General features: G+C 37.1%; 1 protein-coding gene across 2 annotated transcripts in view; it reads left to right on the forward strand.

Moving 5' to 3' along the window:
* Nucleotides 1-25,749, forward strand: part of dis3l2 (DIS3 like 3'-5' exoribonuclease 2) — a 516,063-nt gene that overhangs the window by 46,151 nt on the left and 444,163 nt on the right. For both annotated transcript variants that reach the window (XM_039766315.1, XM_039766323.1), the window contains exons 4-5: nucleotides 4,962-5,015; nucleotides 11,082-11,183. In XM_039766315.1, coding sequence (XP_039622249.1) covers nucleotides 4,962-5,015; nucleotides 11,082-11,183 — 156 coding nt within the window. The remainder of the gene's footprint in view (nucleotides 1-4,961; nucleotides 5,016-11,081; nucleotides 11,184-25,749) is intronic.

Consider the following 25,749-nt stretch of genomic DNA (forward strand, 5'->3'; position numbering starts at 1 on the left):
GAAAAACCAAGGAACTAGTTACTGAATTTCACCACACCAAAGAGCTGAGTGAAGGAAAGGAAGCTTACAAAGCTAAGGCTGTCCACCTTGCATTGCAAGCAATATTTGCTTCCTTTTAGGAGATGGGAGTCATCCCAACACACTGAAAAAGAGGATTTGTCCCTATCTGGAAAGTGAAGTGTGATTAGCTGGTTTGTGGAAACTACAGGTGGGATAACACTGCTCTTGGTCCTGGATAAAGTCCTTGATAGGGTCATCCTCCAGTAGGTTCTTTGATCATTTGCTCACCTCCCAGCGACCATGGACTGCATCCTGGCACTGAGGGTTCTCATGGAGCACAAATGTGAATATTGGCAGAGTTTCTTTGCAGCTTTTGTCGATTTTCGTGAGATGTCAGCTCAGTGGATCGAGCTGCCTTGTGTAATATCTTGAGACTTAGCTGGATCCCCCCAGAGTTGCTGGATATCCTGGCCGGCCTGTGCACTAGTACTATGAGTGCTATGCAGAGCGAAGGCAGAACCTCTGTGGTTTTCCCCCTTTGATTCTGGTGTTCGTCAGGAGTGTGTTCTTACTCTGTTCAATGCTTGCATGGACTGTATGTGGGGCAGGGTTGTGGGGTCCTTTGGCTGTGGAGCATCCATTGGTGAAGAAACATTCACAGATCTTGAGTTTGCTGACAATGCTATGATGTTCACTGAGTTAATGCAGGTTCTGATCGGGGCTCTTGACAGACTGAGTGAGGAGTTTTGAGTGTCTGGGCTTGTGAGTTTCCTGGATGAAAACCAAGATCCAGGCTTTTAATGATCTCAGCAGTATGATTGTCGGTGGAGAGAATGTGTACTTAGTTGAGAAGTTTGCTCACCTTGGCGGTGACATTCATTTCTCTGGTGACTCTTCCTATGAAGTCTGTAGATGGATTGGAAGAATATGGAGGGTCATGAGGTTGCTGGAAAGGGGTGTGTGGTGCTCCCGATATCTTTGCAAAAGGATGAAGTTCCAAGTCTTTAGAGTCTAGGGGCCACATGTATACAGGTAAATGGTGTGTATGCCCGTTTCCAACCTCACTTTGAGATATATAAAAACTAAACTTGCCGAAAAGCCATGCACATTTTCACGGTAACCCCTCACCTTATGTACGCATGTTTCTTCTTGGTTTTGGAAACTGGGTTCTCCCAGCATCAAAGCAGTGCTGCGGTTTCTTTGTGGTCTCTCTTTAGATTCACATCAGTGACGCAGGATTTATCAAATATATCTAAATTAATTGTATATACTTTAGAAATTCAAAGCACTTGAGTGTAATCATTTTGTAACAATATACACATAATTTATACACCTAATGGTGCACAGAATGGCCAAACTATTCCAAATACCATAGCTGCTTTAGTGTTGTTACTCTCAGTGCACCACTCAGAATATTTTAACCTATAGTATCTGTGTGTGTGTAATCACAGCTGTACAGCAGGTTGTGTCAATAGCACAGAGGACATTTACAGCCCTGGAAGACATTTACAACACACACTGCCTCAGGAAAACCACCAGCATCTATATGGATTCCACTCAACTATGCACATAGTCTTTTTGAACTTCTTACATCCAGCGAATGCTTCAGAGCTTTTCCTGCACTGATACAACACACTCAAATCAGTCCATCAAGTGCTCCTGGAAGAGCACATGCTTTATAGCATGTCATCATTAAAATGATATTAAGTATGCATCTTAGTATTCTAAAATGTTCAGAGAGCTGTAATATCATGAATGTAATGTATTCTGTGTTGCAATCACTGCCTGTACGCTCTTGTCTGCGTAAGAGAGGCATGTAGTGATTCACACACATAGAACACATGATTTTCAGTCATGTTAGCAATGGGATTACTTGACCATACTTTTTTCATGTTGTTTTGGAGTTAGAGCAGGGGTTCTCAACGTCAGTCCTGGGGACCCCCTGTCGCTGCAGGTTTTTGTTCCAACCAGCTTCTGTTTTTAGTTGAACCCCTGGGCTAATTAAGTGAACTGATATTTCCCAAGTTCTGTGTTTAAGGAATAACATATTAATTAGAAAACTAAGTTTGCTAAAAAAAAAAAATTAAAATGTACCAAGCAGTTATATAGGAATAATGTATTTTTTTTCTTTTTAACAGTGTTTTCATCTTGATTTTCATTCTACTTTTCTAGGTGTTCTAATTGTTTAATTGATCCATTATTTACTAATTAGTGGGTCTGACTCTAAAGTAACTGCAACCTTTGATTATTCACTGTTGTTTGCCTGGGTGTCTGCTCTGCTCATTTTGTCATTATTAAGATAAAATAAAGGGGGAAAACTGCACAGAGAAAGGGCAAAGTATAATGAAATCAACAAAAGAGAGTTAAGCATTTAAATCTAGAGCAAAAGCAGAAATGTTTATAAATGTCTTAATCATGCTGCTATGCTTTTCTGAATGTTGAATAAAAGAAAAAAAACAGCTAATTAAATGAGATCAGTTCAGTTCTATAAGGTGTTGTCACTGGTTAGGAATCTGGTTGGAACAAAAACCTGCAACCACAGGGGGTCCCCAGGACCGACGTTGACAACCCCTGATTTAGAGCATATCCTTTGAAGTATTGGGTTCATGAACTGGAGTTTGGTTCTTTTCAGAGTACCATGGTGTTTGTGATAATGCATCCATTTTCATGACTTATTCCCAGGACAATACAGATAATGTTGGGAATCAGTAAGATTTTCTCATTTATTTTCTCTCTTTAACAGTCATCATACCAACAGGCACAGTTAATAAAATACAATATGATTATTAACCTTACATATGTTAATATGAGTCTTTGGCCATTTTGATTTAAATGCTTAAAATAGTGGGGCATCTCTTACATTGAGAAATAAATATTCCAGTGTTTGGGGAGCCTTATAGCTTAACAAAATATGTCTTAATACTAATTTTATTAATTGTAATTATAAGGAAGCCCATATTTTGTACCCCCATAGTATAAACATTACTGTCGTTCTTGGAGCAAGACCATTTAGAACTTTATGTGAAAAGGAATATTTTGAAATGATCTCTAACTGAAATTCAGAATGGGCTTAAATATAGTAAAATGGTTGTATTTTTTCTCTTGGCATTAAGGTAGAGAGTCAGCTTTTCTATAGGCTATATGCATTTTGGAAGTGCTCATCATTCAGGTGGGTACTGCCTGAAAGTGAGAAAATTCGAGCTAGAATACAGCTATGGTTAGCCTGCAAAACTAAATGTCAAGGTGAATCAAAATACAGCTTATTTCCATTTGATTTTGGCATGTACATATTTTAGCATGGTAGACAACGTGTATTAAAATATTGAAGTGTCTGCAACCAGAATTAGAATGAGGTCATTGCTGTATGTGGTATTAGTACCTTTATGCAGTTGTACATTGTTATTGTACGTCTGCTGCACTATGGTATGTGATATCTTGTGATTATACCCGTTCAAATAATTCATTTTTCTTTTCTCCATGTCAAAAAGATTTTTATATGTATCTGTGTCTCACAATGGGGCAATAGTTATTTTGGAATTAAATTTTGGGATTTAACACAAGCAGTAAAGTACAAGTTCTCATCCTGCCTTTGTAATACACTGTACGATCCAAATGTGTGTGTACACCCCTCCAAATTATTGAGTTCAGTTGTTTCAGCTCTGCTTTGTGTTTTTAGGTGCATATAATCACGCATTTCACCCATGCAATCTCTATTAACAAATATCAGTAGAATGGGTAGTAGTGAAGAGCTCAGTGACTGTAAATATGTCACTGTCTTAGCATGTGACGTTTTTGCTCTGTAAAATCTGCTTCAGTCAACTGTAAGTGCTACTATTGTGAAGTGGAAGTGTCTGGAAGCAAGCCATGAAATAGTAGACCACACAAATTCACTTAGGGCCCTTGAGTGCTAAAGTCTATAGCACATCAAAATTCCCTATCCTCTGTTGTATTATTAACATAAACTACTTCTGGAAGCAAAATCAGCACAAGATCTGTACATCAGGATATTTTTGATAGGGGATTCAATTGCTGACTGACCCAAGATCTCTATGCACAATGCCAAGTGTTGGTTGGAGTGGTGTAAAGCATGCCACTATTAGACTCTGGATCATTGGAAACATGTTCTCTGAAGTGATGAATCACACTTCACTATTGTGCAGTCTGATAGATGAATCCGGGTTTTGTGGATATCTGGAGAATGTTACCTTCTTGACTAACTGGTGCCTTCTGTAAAGTTTGGAGGAGGGATAATAGTTTGGGGCTGTTTTCCAGGGTTTGGGCTAGGTCCCTTGGTTCCAGTGAACTGTACTGTAAATGCTCCAGCATACATTTGCATTTTAGACAATATTGTGCTTCCAACTTTGTGGTAACAGTTTGGGTAAGGCCTTTTTCTGTTTCAGTATGACTTTGCACAAACTAAGGTCCATAAGGACATGGTTTGACGGGTTTGGTGTGGTTTAACTTGAGTAGCCTGCAGAGAGCCCAGACCTCAACCCTGCTGAACACCTTTTGGAGAGAATTAGAATGTCGATTGTGAGCCAGCTCTTCCAGCATTAGTACCTGACCTCATAAATGGTCTTTTGGTTGAACGGTCCCCCCGACACACTCAAGTCTGTGGAAAGCGTTCCAAAAGCGTGGAGGTTATCGCTTTAAATGCTGTGCTAACTCCATATTGCCCATGGTTTTGTAAGGGGATACTTATACTGTATAGGTGTGATGGTCAGGTGTCCACAAATGGTTGGGCATATAGTGTAACATACTATACCTATCAGTTAAAGTAGGGTGCTTTAGGAGTAGTGTACATGGTGAACCTCTAGACTATAAATTTGCCATAAGCAATTTTGGAAGTGTATTAATAATTGGATTTTTTTTGACAAAAAATGCAAAATAACCCTCTTTCATGTTCATTTTGTGTATAATTGTGTCTTTCATTCTTTTTCTTTTATCTTCTTCTTTTCCAGGGCACATTACGAATAAATCCTAAAAAGTTCCAGGAGGCATTCATCAATTCTCCTGTAAGTAAACAAATTTGACACATACTTTTATGTTATATCATTATTTTGTAATATTTTGCAGATTTAAAGTAGACTGTTATCATATAGTTGCTAGGGTTACAGTTTTTAGTGAGTGATTTGGAGCTACCATGTGGATCACGATGTAGCTCTCATAGAAGCATGAGAAAGTCTAATGAAGATAACAGATCATTTGGTCCGTCAGATCTTGTCAATTTATTGCACGCTAAGTGGTTCTATGACAGCAATGAACTGAGATTTGATGGATCCCAGTGCATCATCTCTCAGTGAAGCTGTCACATCATGCTGCTGCAAGCCTTTAACTAGGACCTAAGCAGTTTCACGGCCTTGTAAAATGTGACATAGACTATAAATTGTTGTTTTTTATCACAACTTTTTCATAGAAAATTCCATTGTAGACACATATACATTATCACCTTATGCATGTGTCTTCATTGGTTTTATGACCATTTTTTGAAATTAAAGTTCTTTAAACACTCTTAAGAAGGTTATTCTTAGAGAATGTTCCTGAAACTTCCAAGTGAACAAGCTCTTTAAAAAAACAAATTAACTGATTACCGTCTAGAACCAACTAATAGAAACAATACGTGCAGGTGAGTAAAAGTTCGTCGGTACATCCCACCTTAAAAATGGGATAAGGCAAGGATCCGTTTGATCTTGTTATGTATATAGTAGCATGTTTACAGCCATAAGTGGGCAATAAATGGGCAAATATTGGGGAATAAATATAAACAGAAAGTACAACTGTTGGTTTCTAAATTTAGTCTTGGATATATGAATATGGCTTTATAGTTCCTGGTTGCTAATTTAATCATAGAATTACTGCTTTAGGTAAATAGTCAGTTTATAAATTGTGGCCAAACCTTCAGTCTTCCTATGTGTAAAAACCCTTTAATATTCACTTTATGCTAAATGAGTTTCTTCTGAATCTGGCTTCCTGTTATTGTATACATTAAGTTGCTTTCCTTGTTTGGCCCCCTTCCTGTTCATTGATCTTTCTAACCGTTTAATTTAAAAAAAAAATTGTGAATAAGTTTAACTTTTTAGCGCCATTAGATTGTGACTGGCAAAATATATAATTCTTCAGTATGTTTCCAATGAGAACTGGCATCTCAGAATCTGAGATTATTAATTTATTATGGAAAATAGTGGCTGCTTGCAAGTAACTGTGAATGGAGCAGCCACCTTAAGTTGAGTTTATCTATCTCAAGTCTAATTCATGATTATGTTATGGAGAAGATTGTGGCAGACCAATTGCTTGATGTGTAGTTGCTTCAGTACTTGTGGCATTGTAGTAATGGTTGTGATGCAAGAGCCATGTCTCTAGAGGTATTTAAGAGCCATCCACATTTCCATTTTTTAATTTTTTTTTTATTTTATTGTAATCATTCCATACAAATAGATCAATTTTTACAAAAAATAGGATTGAAAACAAATCGACCCCCCCACCCTTGAGAAAGAGAGCATGGCCAACAGAGTAAACTTAAAGCTTGTAAACATACCTAAATTGATTAGTTTAATAAGGCAATAGAGATGAAGGGAGAAGAAAAAGAAATGCGGAGAGAATTGCTTCCTCATTGCTTTAAGAGCTTATTCTAAAATATTATTGATTAGATCCTGCCAGGTTTTGAAAAAGTTCTGTACAGATCCTCTAACTGAGAATTAGATTTTTTCCAGTTTCAAATAGTATTAAACATCGGTTTCCCGCTAACTTAAAAGAGGAGAGTTCGGATTCTTCCAGTTTAGCAAAATAAGTCTGCGTGGCAAAAGTTTAATGAATGCAATCACAGTTTGTTTGTCCTTCTCCGCTTTAAACCCATCTGGAAGAACATCAAACACAACTGTTAATGGGTTAGGAGGGATTGTGACACCAAGGCTGTCTGAAAATTTTGGTCCAGAATGGTGTTAATTTGGTGCAGGCCCAAAACATGTGACCCTGTGAAGCTGGGACTTGATTGCAGCATTAGCAGGTTGGATCTTGCCCTGGAAACATTTTGGACAGTCTTAAGTGAGACAGATGTGCTCGATATATCATTTTGAGTTGAATAATTGTATGCTTTGCGTATATAGAGCTCGAGTGAATTCTCTGCATTTCTACTTTCCACTCCTTTTCTGATATATTAAGAGATTTTTTTCTGAGTGTCCTCTTGGATCTTTGAAAGGGAGGGACTGTAAAATAATTTTATATATTGCAGAGATGGTGTCCAAGCAATTTGTTTTCCGGCATAGAGGAGGGTGCAAGATGAGGAAAATCTGGAAGGTTCTGTTTAACAAAGTTCCTGATTTGAAGATAGTGAAAGAAATGTGTAGCTGGAAAGTTACATTTGGAATGTAATTGTTCATAGGATGCAAAGATGTTGTCTATATAAAGATCTCTAAGCAAGTTAATTCCAAATTTTTTCCAGATATTAAAAACTGCATATGTTTGTGAAGGTTGAAAGAGGTGGTTCTCTTGCAGAGGTGCCACAGATAGAAGCTTCTCCGTCTTAAAATGCTTTCTACATTGGTTCCAGATTCTAAGTGAGTGGAGCACAATTGGGTTATTTATATATTGCCGATAGCGTGTGTTTTTTGTAGCACAAAGCAAGGAATACAAAGAAGTATTGCAGGATTTTACGTCTATTGCAGTCCATGCCTGTGTATGTTCTATTTGTGTCCAGGTTCTTATCACCTGTATATTTGCTGCCCAGTAATAAAACTGGAAGTTGGGTAGAGCCATTCCACCTTCTGCCTTTTGTCTTTGTAGGGTCACTCTTTTGATGCGTGGATGTTTTGAAATCCAAATAAATTAGGTTATTGTTGAATCTAATTGCCTAAAGAATGATTTATTAATGTATATTGGGATGTTTTGAAATAAAAAAGGAGCTTAGGAAGAATATTCATCTTAACAGTGTTAATTCTTCCAGCTAGTGTGAGATGAAGGGTTGACCATCTATGCAAGTCTTGTCATGCATTTTTTCCATGCAGACGGCGAAATTTTGCTGATATAGAGCTTTATGTTTACTTGTGATGTTTACCCCTAGGTATTTAAACTGTTCTGCAATGATAAAAGGTAGGGTATCTAATCTAATATTATATGCTTGAGAATTCACTGGAAAGAGTACACTTTTATTCAGATTAATTCTGAGACCAGAGATCTTTTGAAATTCTGTGAATGCTGCTAAGACTGCAGGCACAGAATTTTCTGGGTCCGAAATATACAGTACCATATCATCTGCATATAATGAGATTTTCTGTTCCAGTCCTTCTCTGCTAATCCCCTTTATCTGATCAGTATTTCGAAAATGTATTGCCAGTGGTTCAATGGCAATCGCAAACAGCAGCGGTGACAAGGGGCATCCTTGTTTAGTGCCACGTTCTAGTTTAAAGTAGTCTGAGCAAATGTTGTTGATGCAAACTGAAGCTTCTGGGTTAGTATACAGTAATTTAATTCCTGCAGAGATCTCAGGGGATGTATTTGTCTCTAAAACGAATTTGATTTGTTTGGATATAAATTCTGTACAATTCTCGTCAGCTAATAGAAGCGGGTTGAGGTGCCATCTGTGGGGTGAGTGTATGGGGCTTAGTAATTTTAGCTCCAAGATCATAGGTGCATGGCCAGAAATAACAATAGCATCATATTTGCAAGATTTAATCATAGGCAAGTTATTGTGTATAAAGAAGTAATCAATCCTTGAGTAGCAATGATGTACTGGTGAGAAGAATGAATATGTTCTTGAATTTGGGTTTAAAAACCTCCAGGGGTCTGATAAGTTATGATCAGTTATAAACTTTGTAATTATGTTTGCGGTGTTAGATGCCGTTCCCCCTGTGGAGGAAGTCCTATCTAAAAGTGGATTTAGAACGCAATTAAAGTCCTCAGCCATTATAACTTTGAGTGTTCAGATTGGGAATGGATGCAAATAAATTTTGTATAAATTCCTTATCATCAACATTAGGTGCATAAACATTTATCAAAATCATTTTACAGTTAGATAAGTCTCCCATGACTATTACATATCTCCCTTCAGGATCCAATACTACATCTGATGCTACAAATGGTACAGTTCTATGTATGAGAATTCCCACACCTCTAGTTTTCTTCGTAAAACTAGAATGGAACATTTGGCCAGTCCAGTCTTTTTGCAGCCGGAACTGATCCCTGCTTAGTAAGTGGGTTTCCTGTAAAAATACTATTTTATCATTTAGACCTGTTAGGTGAGAGAGTACTTTCTTTCTCTTTAATTCGTGATTCAGGCCTTTAACATTCCAGCTTATGAAGTTTAACTGTCCCATCGTGGAGACACTGATTCTGAGTTTTTGATGTCATTTTATAGTCATAACTGGAAGTGAGACAGTTTCGGTCTTAATTTGCTATGTCCCCTAGAGTTGTTGCCATGCAGCTTATTATTACGTTGGTAGTTATAATTATAAAGATTGAGAGGATAGATTAGGTATAGATCAGGCCTGCTCTTTCTCTCCCCCCCCTTAACCCCTCACCCTCCCTTTTTGCCTCCCCAAGTGAGGCTAAAACCCACTTCACACAGTCCCAGTCCTCTGACATACCCAGAGACAGAGCACGTCCAAAGCAAAACAAGCCCCAATGCAGCTGCACTTTAGGGTTAAAAGAGAGAGATATCTCTTACCAATATAGTCTTAAAAAAAAAAAGAGAGTTTTGCGCTTAAAATATATATATAGTCTACAGCAGTTTTAGTGCATTAAGATGATACACCCAGATAATAAACCTGGGGGACCAGCCAGCTTCTTTATTCTATGACAACTACAGGCGTCCAAAGTGACACTCCAGTAAAGCAGAGCCTTCCTTCAAATGTACTCTGATATCTGATAAACTGGATGAGCTGCCAGTTTGAACCACTATTGTAATTTACAAACTTTGCATTTTACATTAGTTTGTTCAACATTAGAGTTTTAATATCCAAACAATTAGCAGACAACTAAGTTAAAATTACAGCCTTTCTTTGCAATAAACATATTCATTAGAGAAGCATGGTTTATCTCCATTTTTGTATTAATATGTTTTGACTGTAAAAATGTAACCAGCTGATCAAACTGAGGTGATTGGTAACTTATTTTTCCCCCTCTGTTAGCATTCATTTACTATTTGTTTAACTGTTGTTTTTTTTTTTAAATTGCCTTAAAATCTCAATCTAAATGAAACAATTTCATTTAAATAATCTGTCATGTGTGTAAGTTTAAGGTATGTCCTTTTATTTGAGGATAATAAGTTTTACTATTTGTATATTGCATTATTTCTAATATGATAGTTATATGTCATTGTTAAAGTTACAATTATTTTAATGTGTAAATTTCTTATGGTGGCAAAAAGAAGTCTGTTTGTGTCTACATACATAGATAGATACTTTATTAATCCCAAGGGGAAATTCACATAATCCAGCAGCAGTATAGTGATACAAAGAAACAATATTAAATTAAATAGTAATAAAAATGAAAAAAATTAAAGTAAAATTAATGTTAGCATTTACTCCCCCGGGTGGAATAAAGGGTTGCATAGTGTGGGGGAGGAACGATCTCCTCAGTCTGTCAGTGGAGCAGGACAGTGACAAAAGTCTGTCACTGAAGCTACTCTTCTGTCTGGAGATGACACTGTTAAGTGGATGCAGTGGATTATTCATGATTGACAGGAGTTTGCTTAGTGCCCGTTGCTCTGCCACAGATGTTAAACTGTCCAACTTTAATCCAACAATAGAGCCTGCCTTCTTAACAAGTTTGTCCAGGCGTGAGGCGTCTTTCATCTTTATGCTGCCACCCCAGCACACCACCGCGTAGAAGAGGGCACTCGCCACAACCGTCTGGTAGAACATCTGCAGCATCTTACTGCAGATGTTGAAGGATACCAACCTTCTCAGAAAGTATAGTCTGCTCTGACCTTTCTTACATAGAGCATCAGTATTGGCATTTATTATTTATTTTTATTTATTATTTTATATCCTTTAAATCTTTCTGTATATGTATAAAACAAATGCGTGAAAAGCTTCTCCAGAGTGCTGTTAAAAAGTTTTAATTGTTTTTAAATTTCTTGTTTTCAGGATGGCTGTAGAGATATATTTATGGATGGAATTGTAGCTCGAAATAGAGCATTAAATGGTGATGTGGTTGTAGTGATGCTTCTCCCCAGAGAGCAATGGAAGGTATGTACCTAAAACTTTCATGAAACAGTCCTTGATGTTTCTCCCCAGTCTTCAAATATATCTTAGTTGACTTCAAGGGAAATTCTGTGTCTGATCCTTTGTTGAACAGCAATAAAGTTTAATGTGAAACACAGTTTATTTGCAGAAGCATAGGTGGTCAGCTCAACAGCATAATTATGGCAAGACCTAGGGCCAAATTGAGATATCTTATGGTTATACATTCTGAGGAATAAAGGATGCCATGCTTTTTACCAGTCCCTTGAGAAAAAAGCCTTACTCAGGCATCTAGTAATTTGTAAATCAGTATTAAGCTGCCCAACAGTTAATGCTGACCATGGGGCAGTATAAACCTCGAAGAAATGATCTTATTAACTTTTTAGAATTCCACAGGTACAAATTATAATTTAGGGAAGACGTCATACTTGATAGGAACCAGATAGGGGCGATATTAATTTACCTTCCGTACAGCTATATGTAGGTGGGTAAAATACAGACCTACCTGCCTGTAACAGCTAAAATTTAAATCAAACTCTTATTTGTTATTTGCATCATTCTTCACTTTAATTGATCCATTAATTAGGCCTATCCAGAATAAGATTTTCTAAAGATAATGGTCTTGAGACCCTTTTTAGATTGCAGTGTATGCTGCAGTGCATGTGTTTGTATATAACAGATATATGTTACATGTATAAATGTTGTATGTATTGAGTCTCGTGCCACCATTGTGAGATGTGGTATTTACTTTTAATGTGCATGTACCAACTATCTAGACGCAAGTCAGTCAATCTTTATTTTAGTGATGTCATGCAAATGGAACACCATCATAAAGTGCTAGGTATTTTAAGTGCTTTTTGTATTAGTTAATTGAAGAAAAACAATATTCAAATAATGCCATGTATTTAAAGATTTATTAATTATGAATTAATGAATTGTTAAATTATTTATGGAATGCTGCCAGTGTCCAATCTGCATGTATAGCTAGCTAGCAGCAAGAAACTAAACAACTGCATTTTTTAAAGAAATGTAGAAACATGAGCAAACAAAACATTTTGTTTGTATCTTAATGTAGTGAATTATGGTTTAAGATGATCATATACAGTACCTGTAGATGTTTATAGCCATATATAATTGTTTTGTAACTGATTATGGTTATTTATTTACTTGCTGGAATTCTTTCATTGTAGCTTTAATTTCTGCATCTTAAAAACTACATCATATCCTTGCAAACTCATATTGATAACTTTTTTTTCCCCCCCTCACTGTGATGTATTTTGAAGGCAAAAATTTTACACATTAATAGTTGAACACTAAAATTTTGATTGCTTATGCCCATTCTTATTCATTTAAAATAACACTTGATACTTAACAACAGACCAGTTGAGGACTTACAAATCTAAAATACTAGAGCTGAATGTACCAATTATCTGTGCTGTATACTTCATATGATAGAAGATTATAAAAGGAAGCTTGCATATATTAAAATTATAGTAAAGTACAATTCTGAGCAGGAACACTTTAATATCAATGTCAATTTATTTATATAGCACATTAAACCAACAAAGGAATGCTGTAGCCAAAGTGCTTTACAATAATAGAATAAAAGCAAACAAACAAATAACATAAATAGAAATAAAATATATGAACATAAAGAAAATAAATAGAAGTAATGTTATATAATCACAAGGAGGAAACCATCAGTATTACTGAAGGTCACGGAATGCAAGTGAATAGAAATGAGTCTTTAGTCTTGTTTTGAACAGTTCAATTGTTGACGATTCCTTTATATGATGAAGTAAAGAGTTCCACTGGCGAGGAGCAGCAGCTGCAAAAGCCCTCTCCCCCTTGGTTTTACACTTGGTACGAGGGACAACAAGAAACAACTGACCAGAAGAGCTAAGCACTCTGGATGGCTGGTGTAAAACGCACAATTCGGATAAATAGGCAGTAGCAAGCCCATGTAAAGTTTTAAAACAAGCAACAAGAATTTAAAATCAATTTGAAAACTGACAGGCAGCCAGTGTAAAGAAGCTAAAATTGGAGAAACAAAGTCATACTTTCTTGCCCCAACCAGAAAGCGAGCGGCAACATTCTGGTCCAACTGTAACCTGAATAATCCCAGAATACAACGTGTTGCAGTAATCAAGGCGAGAAAAAAATAAAAGCATGAGTAGCTTTCTCAAGATCCCTAGAAGATAAAAAAGGATTGATCTTACCTAATAGACGAAGCTGGAAAAAGCAACTCTTGACTACAGAGTTTACTTGTTTCTCAAAAGAGAGGTTACTGTCAAAGATAACACCTATATTGCGGACTTGAGGTTTGCAAAGAGACAGAGCCGAGAAGTCCAAGACCAATTTGGGCTTTAGTTGATGGACCCACCATAAGCACCTCCGTTTTATTTTGATTCAGATTAAGAAAATTATTAGTCATCAAGGATCTTAGTTCAGAAAGACTGTTGTGGAGTTGATTTATTGCAGAGTTGCAGACAGGAATATAAACCTGTGTATCATCAGCATAGCAGTGAAAAGAAATATTAAATTGCTTAAAAATAGCTCCAATAGGATGAAAGTATATAGAGAACAAAATAGGACCCAAAATGGATCCCTGAGGAACACCATATTTAAGAGGAGCAGTAGACGAAAAAGAGGAATTTAAAGTCAGTGAAAAGTGTCTACCAGTTAAATATGACCTGAACCAGTTAAGAGCAGCCCCTTTAAGCCCAACAAGATGTTCAAGCCGCAACAACAATATCTCACGGTCAACAGTGTCAAAGACAGCGGACAGGTCAAGGAGGAGAAGGACTGCCGCCTCACCTGAGTCAGTAATAATAGAGATATTATTGAATACTTTCAGGAGGGCTGTTTCAAAACCCTTTAAACGCCTAAAGCCAGATTGGTAGATCTCAAATAAATTATTGGAGTTAAGGTGATCGACCAATTGATTATAAATAATTCTTTCTAGAATTTTAGCCAGAAATGGCAGTTGGGAAATTGGGCGAAAATTGGCAAAAACTCCAGGATCGAATTCCGCCTTTTTTAGACAGGGACGGATCGCAGCACGTTTAAAAAATGAGGGCACAACCCCCGCACATAGAATCATTGATAATGGCTAGTAAAGATAGGCCCAAAACATAAAAGGCTTCCACTAAGAGGCGTGGTGGTACTATATCCAGACGACTAGGAGCTGGTTTAAGGGTGTCAGTAGTTCTTTTTAACTGTGAAAGTGAGACTAGATCAAAGGATTCTAAGACAATGCCCTGTTTAACAGTAGGAAGTTCATAGCCAGTTAGAACAATGCCACAGCAGATAGTATCAATTTTGCTGACAAAGAATGATAGAAACTGCTTGCATGAATGAACAATGCTATTTAATCCCATCAGAGACTGAGGGTGAATGGCCACATGAATTGAATTAAATAAAACCCTTGGCTTCTTAGAATGACTGGATACTAAATCAGCAAAGAAATCTTGTTTAGTTTTCTTAACTACAGCCTGGAAGTTGAATAGAGAAGTCCTAAAAATCTGTTTAGAAACAATCAGTCCATCTTTTTTCCAAAGCCGTTCAGCAGCTCGACAGGCACATCCCAGCAATCGGAGCAGGTCTTCCCTTATTACTGCGTATCTTGAGCGGAGCAATTGAATCTAAAACCGTTTTACAAGAAGAATTACATTTTAGGACAGAATCATCGATACCATCATTTTGGACATGCACCTCAAGACTAGAGAATATGGTTTTAAAATCAGATATAATAGAAGAATTTAAAAAGCAAGAGCTACGTGGGGGATAGCTAGTAGTCGGGACATCAACAGTATTATTCATATCCATCATTATAGAAAAGTGATCAGTGAAAGAAACATTGCATAAATCAATATTATTAACTGAAATATCTCGAGTAAGAATGAGATTAAGGGTCTGACCGAGAGAGTGAGTTGGCGTATCAATATGCTGGACAAAATCAAACGAAACTAATAATGACAAAAAGTCATTAACCAAAGGTTTTGAATTGATAACAAACGTGAATGTTAAATTCACGAACAATAAATACTTTGTCATGGGAGAGGGTAATATCAGCCAGAAGATCAGAGAATTCAGAAATGAAGGTATCATTAATTACAGGAGGTCTTTATACCACGGCAAACGACAAAGAAGGGGAGCTGCACACTTCGAAAAGTTGCAGTTCAAAGCTGCTAAACGGACTCTTTGTAAGGCTCTTGTACAAGAACATACTTTTAAAAATTGTGGCAATGCCCCCACCGCGATGAGTCAGCCGTGGAGAGTTTAAAAATTAATAACCTGATGGTACCAAGTCAATAAAACATGAGTCACCATTTAAAATCCAGGTGTCGGTGATGAAAAAGAAATCCAGATTATTTGAGGTAATAAAATCTTGCAGAATAAAAGTTTTATTAGACACTGATCTCACATTCAAGAGAACAGCCTTAATAGAGGTAGAAGAGCTTGTTGGGGGATGAGCACGGGAGAGCGTGCAGAGATTAGCAGCGTTTACTGCCCGAGAGCTCACCGAGGAGGAGTGATACCGCCTTGAAATGGAGAACTTAAATCCCGGTGTCCAGCGACCATGAACCAGGGATGGAGTCCTGTGCTGGACAAGATGGGTCATAGACGATTCGCAGGCATCTGGTGAAGAAGTCAGGAGATGAATAAAATAAAGGTGGAAGTTCACATAATATCCCATCAGGAGATGAAATTTGAGAGGAAAGAAAGCCAGAAAATATGTTAAGTAAAGAATCACAATCGTAGGACAGTGTCTGTTGGGATGAACTAAAACATAAAAACAAGTTAAAACATGGATTAGCAAGATGAGCAGACGGCCAGCTACACCAGTCGGCGCTATCTTCTACTTTAGCAGCAATTGTGCCTAGAGGGAATAACCTGTGCTGAAAAGGAAAAAACAGATAACACACAAATGTTCAACATAAGAGAAACTGAAGGGAAGAAAGGTGTTTTGCAGGAAAGATGAGAGAAACTTGGAGAAATTACATCATAAATCCATAACTGTTGCCATTCCCAGAAAATATGTTGTAAGGTTTTTAGGCTATATAGGGACTTAGAGGAACAAAGAAATCACACAGGATCAGCCAAAAACCTCATAGCAAAGTGTCTGCGGGGAGTTCAATATAAGCGGAGTACAGAATTATGTTTAAATTGGGTATGTTGGTGAATGAAGTGCTTAGATGATCAAGCAATATTTTTAAAAATCATATTCCCGTCAGAGTGCCACGGTGGCGCAGTGGTAGCACTGCTGCTTCGCGGTAAGGAGACCTGGGTTCGCTTCCCAGGTCCTCCCTGCGTGGAGTTTGCATGTTCTTCCCGTGTCTGCATGGGTTTCCTCCGGGTGCTCCGGTTTCCTCCCACAGTCCAAAGACATGCAGGTTAGGTGCATTGGCGATTCCCTAGTGTGTGTGCTTGGTGTGTGTGTGTGTGTGTGCGTCCTGCGGTGGGCTTGCGGTCGCCTAAGGTTTGTTTCCTGTCTTATGCCCTGTGTTGGCTGGGATTGGCTCCAGCAGACCCCATGACCCTATGGTTAGGATACAGCGGATTGGATAATGGATGGATGGATAGATGGACATTCCAGTCAAGAATAGTGAAAAAGGGAAGGTCACACTCCCAAAACCAACTGAACTGCTGTTTGTTTTTTGTTGTTTTTTAATTTATTAGAATCAAATAACATTCCATACACAACTCAAGTTTTACAAATAAAAAAAAAAAATAATAATAAAAAAATGGTTCTAAACAAATCAACCCCCACCCCTTAGAAAGAGAGCTAGGCCAGAAGTGTAATACCTTATGCCAGTAAAGATAAGTGAATCGATGAAATAAATGAATAAAGATAAATGGAGTTAAAGAGGGGAGAGAACCTGCTTCCTCAATTTAAATGCTTATTGTAAAATGTAATTGATTATTTACTAAGGTTTTGAAGAAGTTTTGTACATATATTCTAAGTGTGAATTTGATTTTTTCCAGTGTAAAATACTATATAACATCAGTTACCCACTGACCTAGAATAGGTGACTTAAGATTCTTCCAATTGAGCAAGAGAAGTCTACGTGCCAGTTGTGTTGAACTGATAACGTTTTAAGGTTGGCTTTTCACAAAATTGTATACAATACACAGATAAGCTTTGTGTTAGGAGAGAGAGACTAAACCAAGCATAGAAATGGATGAGAAGACAAAGCAACATACTGTAATAAAACTTAAGAAACCAACTTAAATTGAAGATAAAAGAGTAAAGAAGGCAATAGAATTAAAAACTGATATCTTAATGATTGTATTGTTCTAAGCCCCTAATCATCAAGTGTGGTGACTCCATACTTACTGGAAAAAAATTGCTGGCGATGAGCAAGCCTGTATTAGAAACAATGGAGGTAAGGGATTGTAGACAATATTGTTGAAGCAAAAGGGAAGACTGATTTAATTTAATTTTGGATAGTAATAGCTAAACCTTGTGAGAGCGATTGAAGAGGAGAGTGGAATGTGGACAGCTCTTTTAGGCTTCTTTAAAATTTAATAGAATTGGGATATAATTGAATGTGAGAATAATAGCAAAGGGAGATGAGTAAAGTACTCTGACCATGTTGATATAGGTCCTTCCCAACCCCATTCAATATTTCACGTGCCAGATTAAAGACCTGTATAATCTGGTTGAATGCCGTTTCATCCTCTAAGGAGAGCAAAGTCTACTGGGTAAGTTTTTAGGTGCTTTGTTGATAATATGGAAATACTGTGTTATGCTGTATTTTGCCTGGTGAGATGGAATAATGCCAGCCTGGTTGGGGTGAATTAATTTGGTATTACATGGTGAAGGTGGCATGGGGGGTGAGGTTGAGCGTGTTGCATCACAACTCTGCACAACATGCATCCCATACCAAAGAAGAAAATACTTCTATAACAATCCAGTAACACACCCTTGCATACTGTATATGCAGTACATGCACTAAAAGATGTACAGCACCCCCTGGACAGCACAGTTAAAATAAAATAGAATAAATTAATAGCCATTATGTCCTCTAAGCAAGGAAATCTAACTTTCAGCATACAGATATGCTGAGCTGGGATGCTAAATATATAATTAAATCCCTGATATTCAACAGTGACAGGAAAGCTCATCCTACCCCTCATAAATATAGCTAAATCTAGTATGAAACATACACAAAAGAAAAAAGAAAGTGAACATATGCATGAATGTCTTATTTCCTGAAATCTATACTAATAAAAGGCAAAGCCCTCACTGACTGACTGACTCACTCACTGACTCACTGACTGACTCACTGACTCATCACTAATTCTCCAACTTCCCGTATAGGTAGAAGGCTGAAATTTGGCAGGCTCATTCCTTACAGCTTCCTTACAAAAGTTGGGCAGGTTTCATTTCGAAATTCTACGTATAATGGTCATAACTAGAAGCTATTTTTGTTTATTTACTGTAATGGAGTTGAGCTCGAAAGCCGTGGGGGGCGGAGTTTCATGTGACATCATCACGCCTCTCACGTAATCACGCATTACGTAGAAAACCAGGAAGAGCTACAAAAAGCGCTAAAGAAAACATGCATTATATAATTAAGAATGCAGCGAAACAATTAGAAGCGAGCGAGTGACATATAAAACCATATTCAGCGGCTCACGTGAACTGACGCAGTGCGCAGACAAAAAGCAACAGTCCCAAAGAGTGCTGAACAAAAACCGAATTACACTGCTATGCTCAAATAGACAAACCGCATGCCGTGGCGCAATAGTAGAGGCTTCGCCTCTAGCGCCAAGGTTCGATTCCCGAGAGGGGATGCACTAAGTATGTACGCGCGCTTCCGATTCATTTTAGCCTCGCATCCCCTTGGTTTGAGACGTATGAAAAAATATGCGGTTAACGCAGAAAGACAGATCACCAATTGAAGGTTTATGAATAATGGATACTTTATTCGCAATCAATGATTGTTTTGGTAAAGCCATGCAGGTTTGGATTTTTTTTCTCCCTAAATAATAAAAAATCATCATTTAAAAACTGCATTTTGTGTTTACTTGTGTTATATTTGACTAATGGTTAAATGTGTTTGATGATCAGAAACATTTTGTGTGACAAACATGGAAAAGAATAAGAAATCAGGAAGGGGGCAAATAGTTTTTCACACCACTGTGTGTGTGTATATATATATATATGTATATACAAACCGGATTCCAAAAAAGTTGGGACACTATACAAATCGTGAATAAAAACTGAATGCAATGATGTGGAGGTGCCAACTTCTAATATTTTATTCAGAATACAACATAAATCACGGAACAAAAGTTTAAACTGAGAAAATGTATCATTTTAAGGGAAAAATATGTTGATTCAGAATTTCATGGTGTCAACAAATCCCAAAAAAGTTGGGGCAAGGCCATTTTCACCACTGTGTGGCATCTCCCCTTCTTCTTACAACACTCAACAGACGTCTGGGGACCGAGGAGGCCAGTTTCTCAAGTTCAGAAATAGGAATGCTCTCCCATTCTTGTCTAATACAGGCCTCTAACTGTTCAATCGTGTTGGGCCTTCTTTGTAGCACCTTCCTCTTTATGATGCGCCAAATGTCCTCTATAGGTGAAAGATCTGGACTGCAGACTGGCCATTTCAGTACCCGGATCCTTCTGCTACGCAGCCATGATGTTGTGATTGATGCAGAATGTGGTCTGGCATTATCTTGTTGAAAAATGCAGGGTCTTCCCTGAAAGAGATGACGTCTGGATGGGAGCATATGTTGTTCTAGAACCTGAATATATTTTTCTGTATTGATGGAGCCTTTCCAGACATGCAAGCTGCCCATGCCACACGCACTCATGCAACCCCATACCATCAGAGATGCAGGCTTCTGAACTGAGCGTTGATAACAACTTGGGTTGTCCTTGTCCTCTTTGGTCCGGATGACATGGCGTCCTAGATTTCCAAAAAGAACTTTGAATCGTGACTCGTCTGACCACAGAACAGTCTTCCATTTTGCCTCACTCCATTTTAAATGATCCCTGACCCAGTGACAACGCCTGAGCTTGTGGATCTTGATTAGAAATGGCTTCTACTTTGCACTGTAGAGTTTCAGCTGGCAATGGTGGATGGCACGGTGGATTGTGTTCACTGACAATGGTTTCTGGAAGTATTCCTGAGCCCATTCTGTGATTTCCTTTTGTTTTATCTTGGTAGAGTAATATATGTATTGCTCTACTTTCCCCTATTGTATTATTAATATGTAGCCTTAGAATGCCTAATCTCACAGACTTACCACTGTATATAACTTATCCCCACCTTCCCTTCTATATTTACAACCTCAGGCAATTAGATGTAGTAAAAAGACAAGCAGGAGTTAAGTTACACATAAAATAATGTATTACTGATAATATTCATAAATAACAACAAAATGCAAAGTACATTTGAATATTGGCAACCATACAACCTGATAAAATGGTGATGTGTAATTCAGGTGGCACACAGACTTGCAGTTACTAAAATGTCTCTAGTTAAGGCATCGTTGGTGCTCAGCTTTCAGCCACATGTCTGTTCAATATGGCTGCTGAGCTGTGCTCTTCAATGTGTTGTCTTCATCATCATATGTGGGTCAGTCAGAGAGATGCTTCTTCATATGTGAGTCAGTCAGAGAGATGCTTCTTCATATGTGAGTCAGAGAGAGAGAATGTGGTTGAGCAAGTACATTTATAGATGTTCTCTCCAATTCCTAGAACCAATAGGACATCATGGTACTTAAAGGCCTCTGAGACAAGCCAATTCCAAACAGCCATACCTCAGACCAATGGGTGAAATAGAACATCTTATCTCCTGCCCCCCCAAGACCATATATTACACTAACCTGGCTTTGTGTGGGGGATGGGAGAAAAGACTTTAGCAAAGAAATGCTAATCAAACTGGTTTAAGACACATCCCCCAAATCCTGTCGTAAAATTACAAAGAAAAGTCGTAAACATGGGGGGATAAACAAGAATGCCTCTCACCAAGGTACCACTAAATTACATTGATTTGCCTAAATTATAAATAAAGACATACAAAACATTTATCAAGTTTTATGTAAAATCTCACATCACAACACCTTTACAATAGCATTCCTGTTTGTGGTGCAGTGTCGTTTAAGGGCCCGGAGATCACGGGCATCCAGTATGGTTTTACGGCCTTGACCCTTAGCACAGAGATTGTTCCAGATTCTCTGAATGTTCGGATGATGTTATGCACAGTTGATGATGATAGATGCAAAGTCTTTGCAGTTTTCGGCTGGGTAACACCTTTCTGATATTGCTCCACTATCTTTCTGAGCAACATTGTGGGAATTGGTAATCCTCTACCCATCTTGGCTTCTGAGAGACACTGCCACTCTGAGAAGCTCTTTTTATACCCAATCATGTTGCCAATTGACCTAATTAGTGTTTATTGGTCTTCCAGCTCTTCGTTATGCTCAAATTTACTTTTTCCAGCCTTTTATTGCTACTTGTCCCAACTTTTTTGGGATTTGTTGACACAGTGAAATTTTGAATCAACATATTTTTCCTTTAAAATGATACATTTACTCGGATTAAACGTTTGATCTGTCATCTATGTTCTATTACAAATAAAATATTGACATTTGCCATCTCCACATTATTGCATTCAGTTTTTATTCACAATTTGTTTAATGTCCCAACTTTTTTGGAATCCGGTTTGTGTATATATATATATATATATATATATATATATATATATATATATATATATATATATATATATATATATATATATATATATATATATATATATATATATATACTAGCGCAATACCAAGGGCAGAGTAGTAGTGTGTAAGAAGTTATGAAAAGAAAAGGAAAAATTAAAAAATAGCGTAACATGATTGTTAATGTAATTGTTTTGTCATTGATATGAGTGTTGTTGTCATATCTATATATATATATATATATATATATATATATATATATAGCAAAAATACCAGCTTGGCAGCGAAGTAAAAGAAAACATTTTAATAATAACGTAACATGATTGAAAAGCGTAATTGTTTTGTCATTGTCATGAGTGTTGCTGGCATGCATATATATATATATATATATATATATATATATATATATATATATATATATATATATATACACATGTGTATATATACACACACACACATATACTATGGGTGCGAAACAGGCAAATATATTGATTTTCTGAATATATAAAGTCAAGTCAGAATATATAAAGTGAAAACTTGAATATATAAAGTCATTGCGAATATATAAAGTCAAAACTTGAATATATAAAGTCAGTGTCAGTATATATAAAGTCAAACTTGTTTCTGAATATATAAAGTCAAAAGTTGAATATATAAAGTCATCGCTGGAATATAATATATAAAGTGAAAACCTGAATATATAAAGTCAGCGTCGGAATTTATAAAGTCATTCCTGATTATATAAAGTCAAAGTCAAAATATATTGATTGAAACGACTCTGAACTGAAGTAAGTTAACAAAAACGTATTCAGAAAAAAATTAATTAAAAACACTGTTGGTTAATGTTTTGAAAATGATGCATGTGCCCTGCCCAGGATTGGTTCCTGCCTTGTGCCCAGTGTTGGCTGGGATTGGCTCCAACAGATCCCGTGACCCTGTGATCGGATTCAACAGGTTGGAAAATGGATGGATATTCCAGCACTGACTTTGTATATTCCGGCGATGACTTTATATATTGAAGTTTTGTGTTTATATATTCCAGCTTACTTTATATTGTGAGGTGGAGGGCTTAAGCTATTACATGTGGGGACGAAACTTCACTTTGGTAACTGATCATGGTCCACTTCAATGGTTATACCGACAGAAAGATACAAACTCTGCCTCATGAGATGGTTTCTGGGCTTACAACCTTACCGTTTCACAGTAAAACATCGACCAGGTTCTGAACACGTCCAACGCAGCGTATTATCACGACTAAATGAACCTGGTACAGAGAGTCGCTTGATTCACGGAATGTGAATAAAGCTGAGGGGGAGGGTGTGAGCTAGAGGGCTGATCGCACCCCAAGAAGATACAGACGCCCCTGGGCAAACCAGAACCCCTGAAACACAGACTAACCCTCACATTGCTCTTTACTTTCTGACTTGCTTAGCGTAATGCAAACCTCTGCGATACTCCGCTAACTTAAAAGCCTTGTGCAGCGCCTGTCAGTTGAAAATTGATTGCTTGCTTTTATCTCTCTCTGCTCCTAGCGGAACTGTCATCTCTGACTTGTCATGGAGCACGTTTAAGCGCATGTGTTGCAGTGTTTGAATAAAAATCCTTCTTGTTTCTAGGAATAAAAATCCTTCTTGTTTCTACGACCTCCTGTGTCTCTGTGCAAATCTGTGACCCAAGCGTGACAATATATTCCGACGCTGACTTTATATATTCAAGATTTGACTTTATATATTCCAGCTTACATTATATATTCGAAATATTCCAACGCCGTCTTTACATACTGAGGTTTTGGGAAGCACTGATCAATGTACCATGAAATCATGCATTGACAGAAGTTCCCCATTGGTTGGAGCACGGTCTCTTCCAGTTACGGATGGGTGGGTGGATCTTATATGTCTGTGCAGGTTTGTTGTTGACCCTGCTCTAACGGATATTTTCATATTCTGCACTTAGCTTTGCAGTCTCCAATATCACTGAAATGCAGCCAGATGCTGCTTCTTTTTCGGCTTTCACTCTTTCTTTACTCTTCTTTTTCTTCACGATGCGCTTGCATTTAAATCTGGCTCCTCGCCTGTCAGCGACAGATACACAGAGCGACAGTGTTGCTCTGTGTACCTGGCCTGTACCAACACTCTCTGTCTTGGGCGTCCTGCCCCCTTCCTTCTTTCACATAATGGTATGATCCTAGTCCGATGTGGAGCGGCGAAGTTTCGGCTCTGCTCGCGGACGCCAGCTCCCTCGTTCGCTTGAAAGCATCGGCACTTAGAGCCGGCTCGTTCGCTGAGCGACACATCACTATTACTTAGCCGCGGCTCAGCTCACCCCCCCCCCCCCCCCCCCCCCCCCCCCCCCCCCCCCCCCCCCCCCCCCCCCCCCCGGTGCGGACTCGAAATATGGTATATGTCACGTTGCCGCCCCCCCCCCCCCCCCCCCCCCCCCCCCCCCCCCCCCCCGGGGGGGGGGGGGGGGGGGGGGGGGGGGGGGGGAATTGCAAATGAAACCTGCCCAACTTTTGTAAAAATAAGTGTAAGGAATGAGCCTGCCAAATTTCAGCCTTTACCATAAAGGGAAGTTGGGGGAATTAGTGATGAGTGGTGAGTGAGGAGTGAGGCTTTGCCTTTTTATTAGTATAGATATATATATATATATATTATATATATATATATATATTATATACACACACATATATGTGTATATATATATGTGTGTATATATATATATATGTGTATATATTGTATATGTGTATATATGTGTATATATATATATGGTATATTATATATATATTATTATTAGTTATATGTATATTATTAGTGTATATGCATATGTAATATATATATATATTATGTATATATGTATATATATGTTAATTTAAAATTTTTATTATTAATTTATTAATTATATACATATATTATACTATTATTATTTATTGTTAGTATATATATATTAATATATTATTATTTTATTATTATTAATATATATATTATTATATATAATATTATATATATATATATTATATATATATGTGTATATATATATATTATAAAATATATATGTTGTGTATATATTATATATTATTATTAATATTATATTATTATTATAGTGGGAATACAACATATTATTATTATTAAAATATATAAATAAAATAACTACACACATTCACAACACACACACACACACATGTGTACACACACACACACACACACACACACACACACATCACACAAGTGCACAAAACCCCACACACACATACCACACACCAAACCCCACACACACACACACACACAGCACACACACACACACACACACACACACACACATTTTTATTGACACACACACACATATGGCACACACACACACATACGTGCATAATACAATATATATAACAGTGATATATATAAAATTATAAAAATATTATTATATTACAAAACATATATAATACACAACTAACATATATATATAACATATATGTGGAAAACATATTATTATTATTGAGCATATAAAACAAAAAAATGTGCAAAAAAATATAAATTTGTGATATAATTTTACAATATTATTAAAAAACAATTATTATTAATAATTAATATTTGGAAAAAATTAGTAATAATAATATACATATATTAAAAAATTAATATATATATGTGTTAATATATATATATATATATGGTGTATATAATATATATATTTATATATAAAATATATATACATATATATAAGCATGAAACAGTAATCTGTTTTACTCACTTGGCTCGTAAAACTGGCATACTCGCTAACTTAAAGTGGCAGGCCGCAGTTAATTGATTGCCTTTTATCTCTGCCTAGCGGAACTGTCATCTGACTGTAGAGCGTTAGCGCTTGCAGTGTTAAAAAATCCT

This window comes from Polypterus senegalus, chromosome 1 (genome assembly GCF_016835505.1).
Source record: "Polypterus senegalus isolate Bchr_013 chromosome 1, ASM1683550v1, whole genome shotgun sequence".
NCBI lineage: Eukaryota > Metazoa > Chordata > Cladistia > Polypteriformes > Polypteridae > Polypterus > Polypterus senegalus.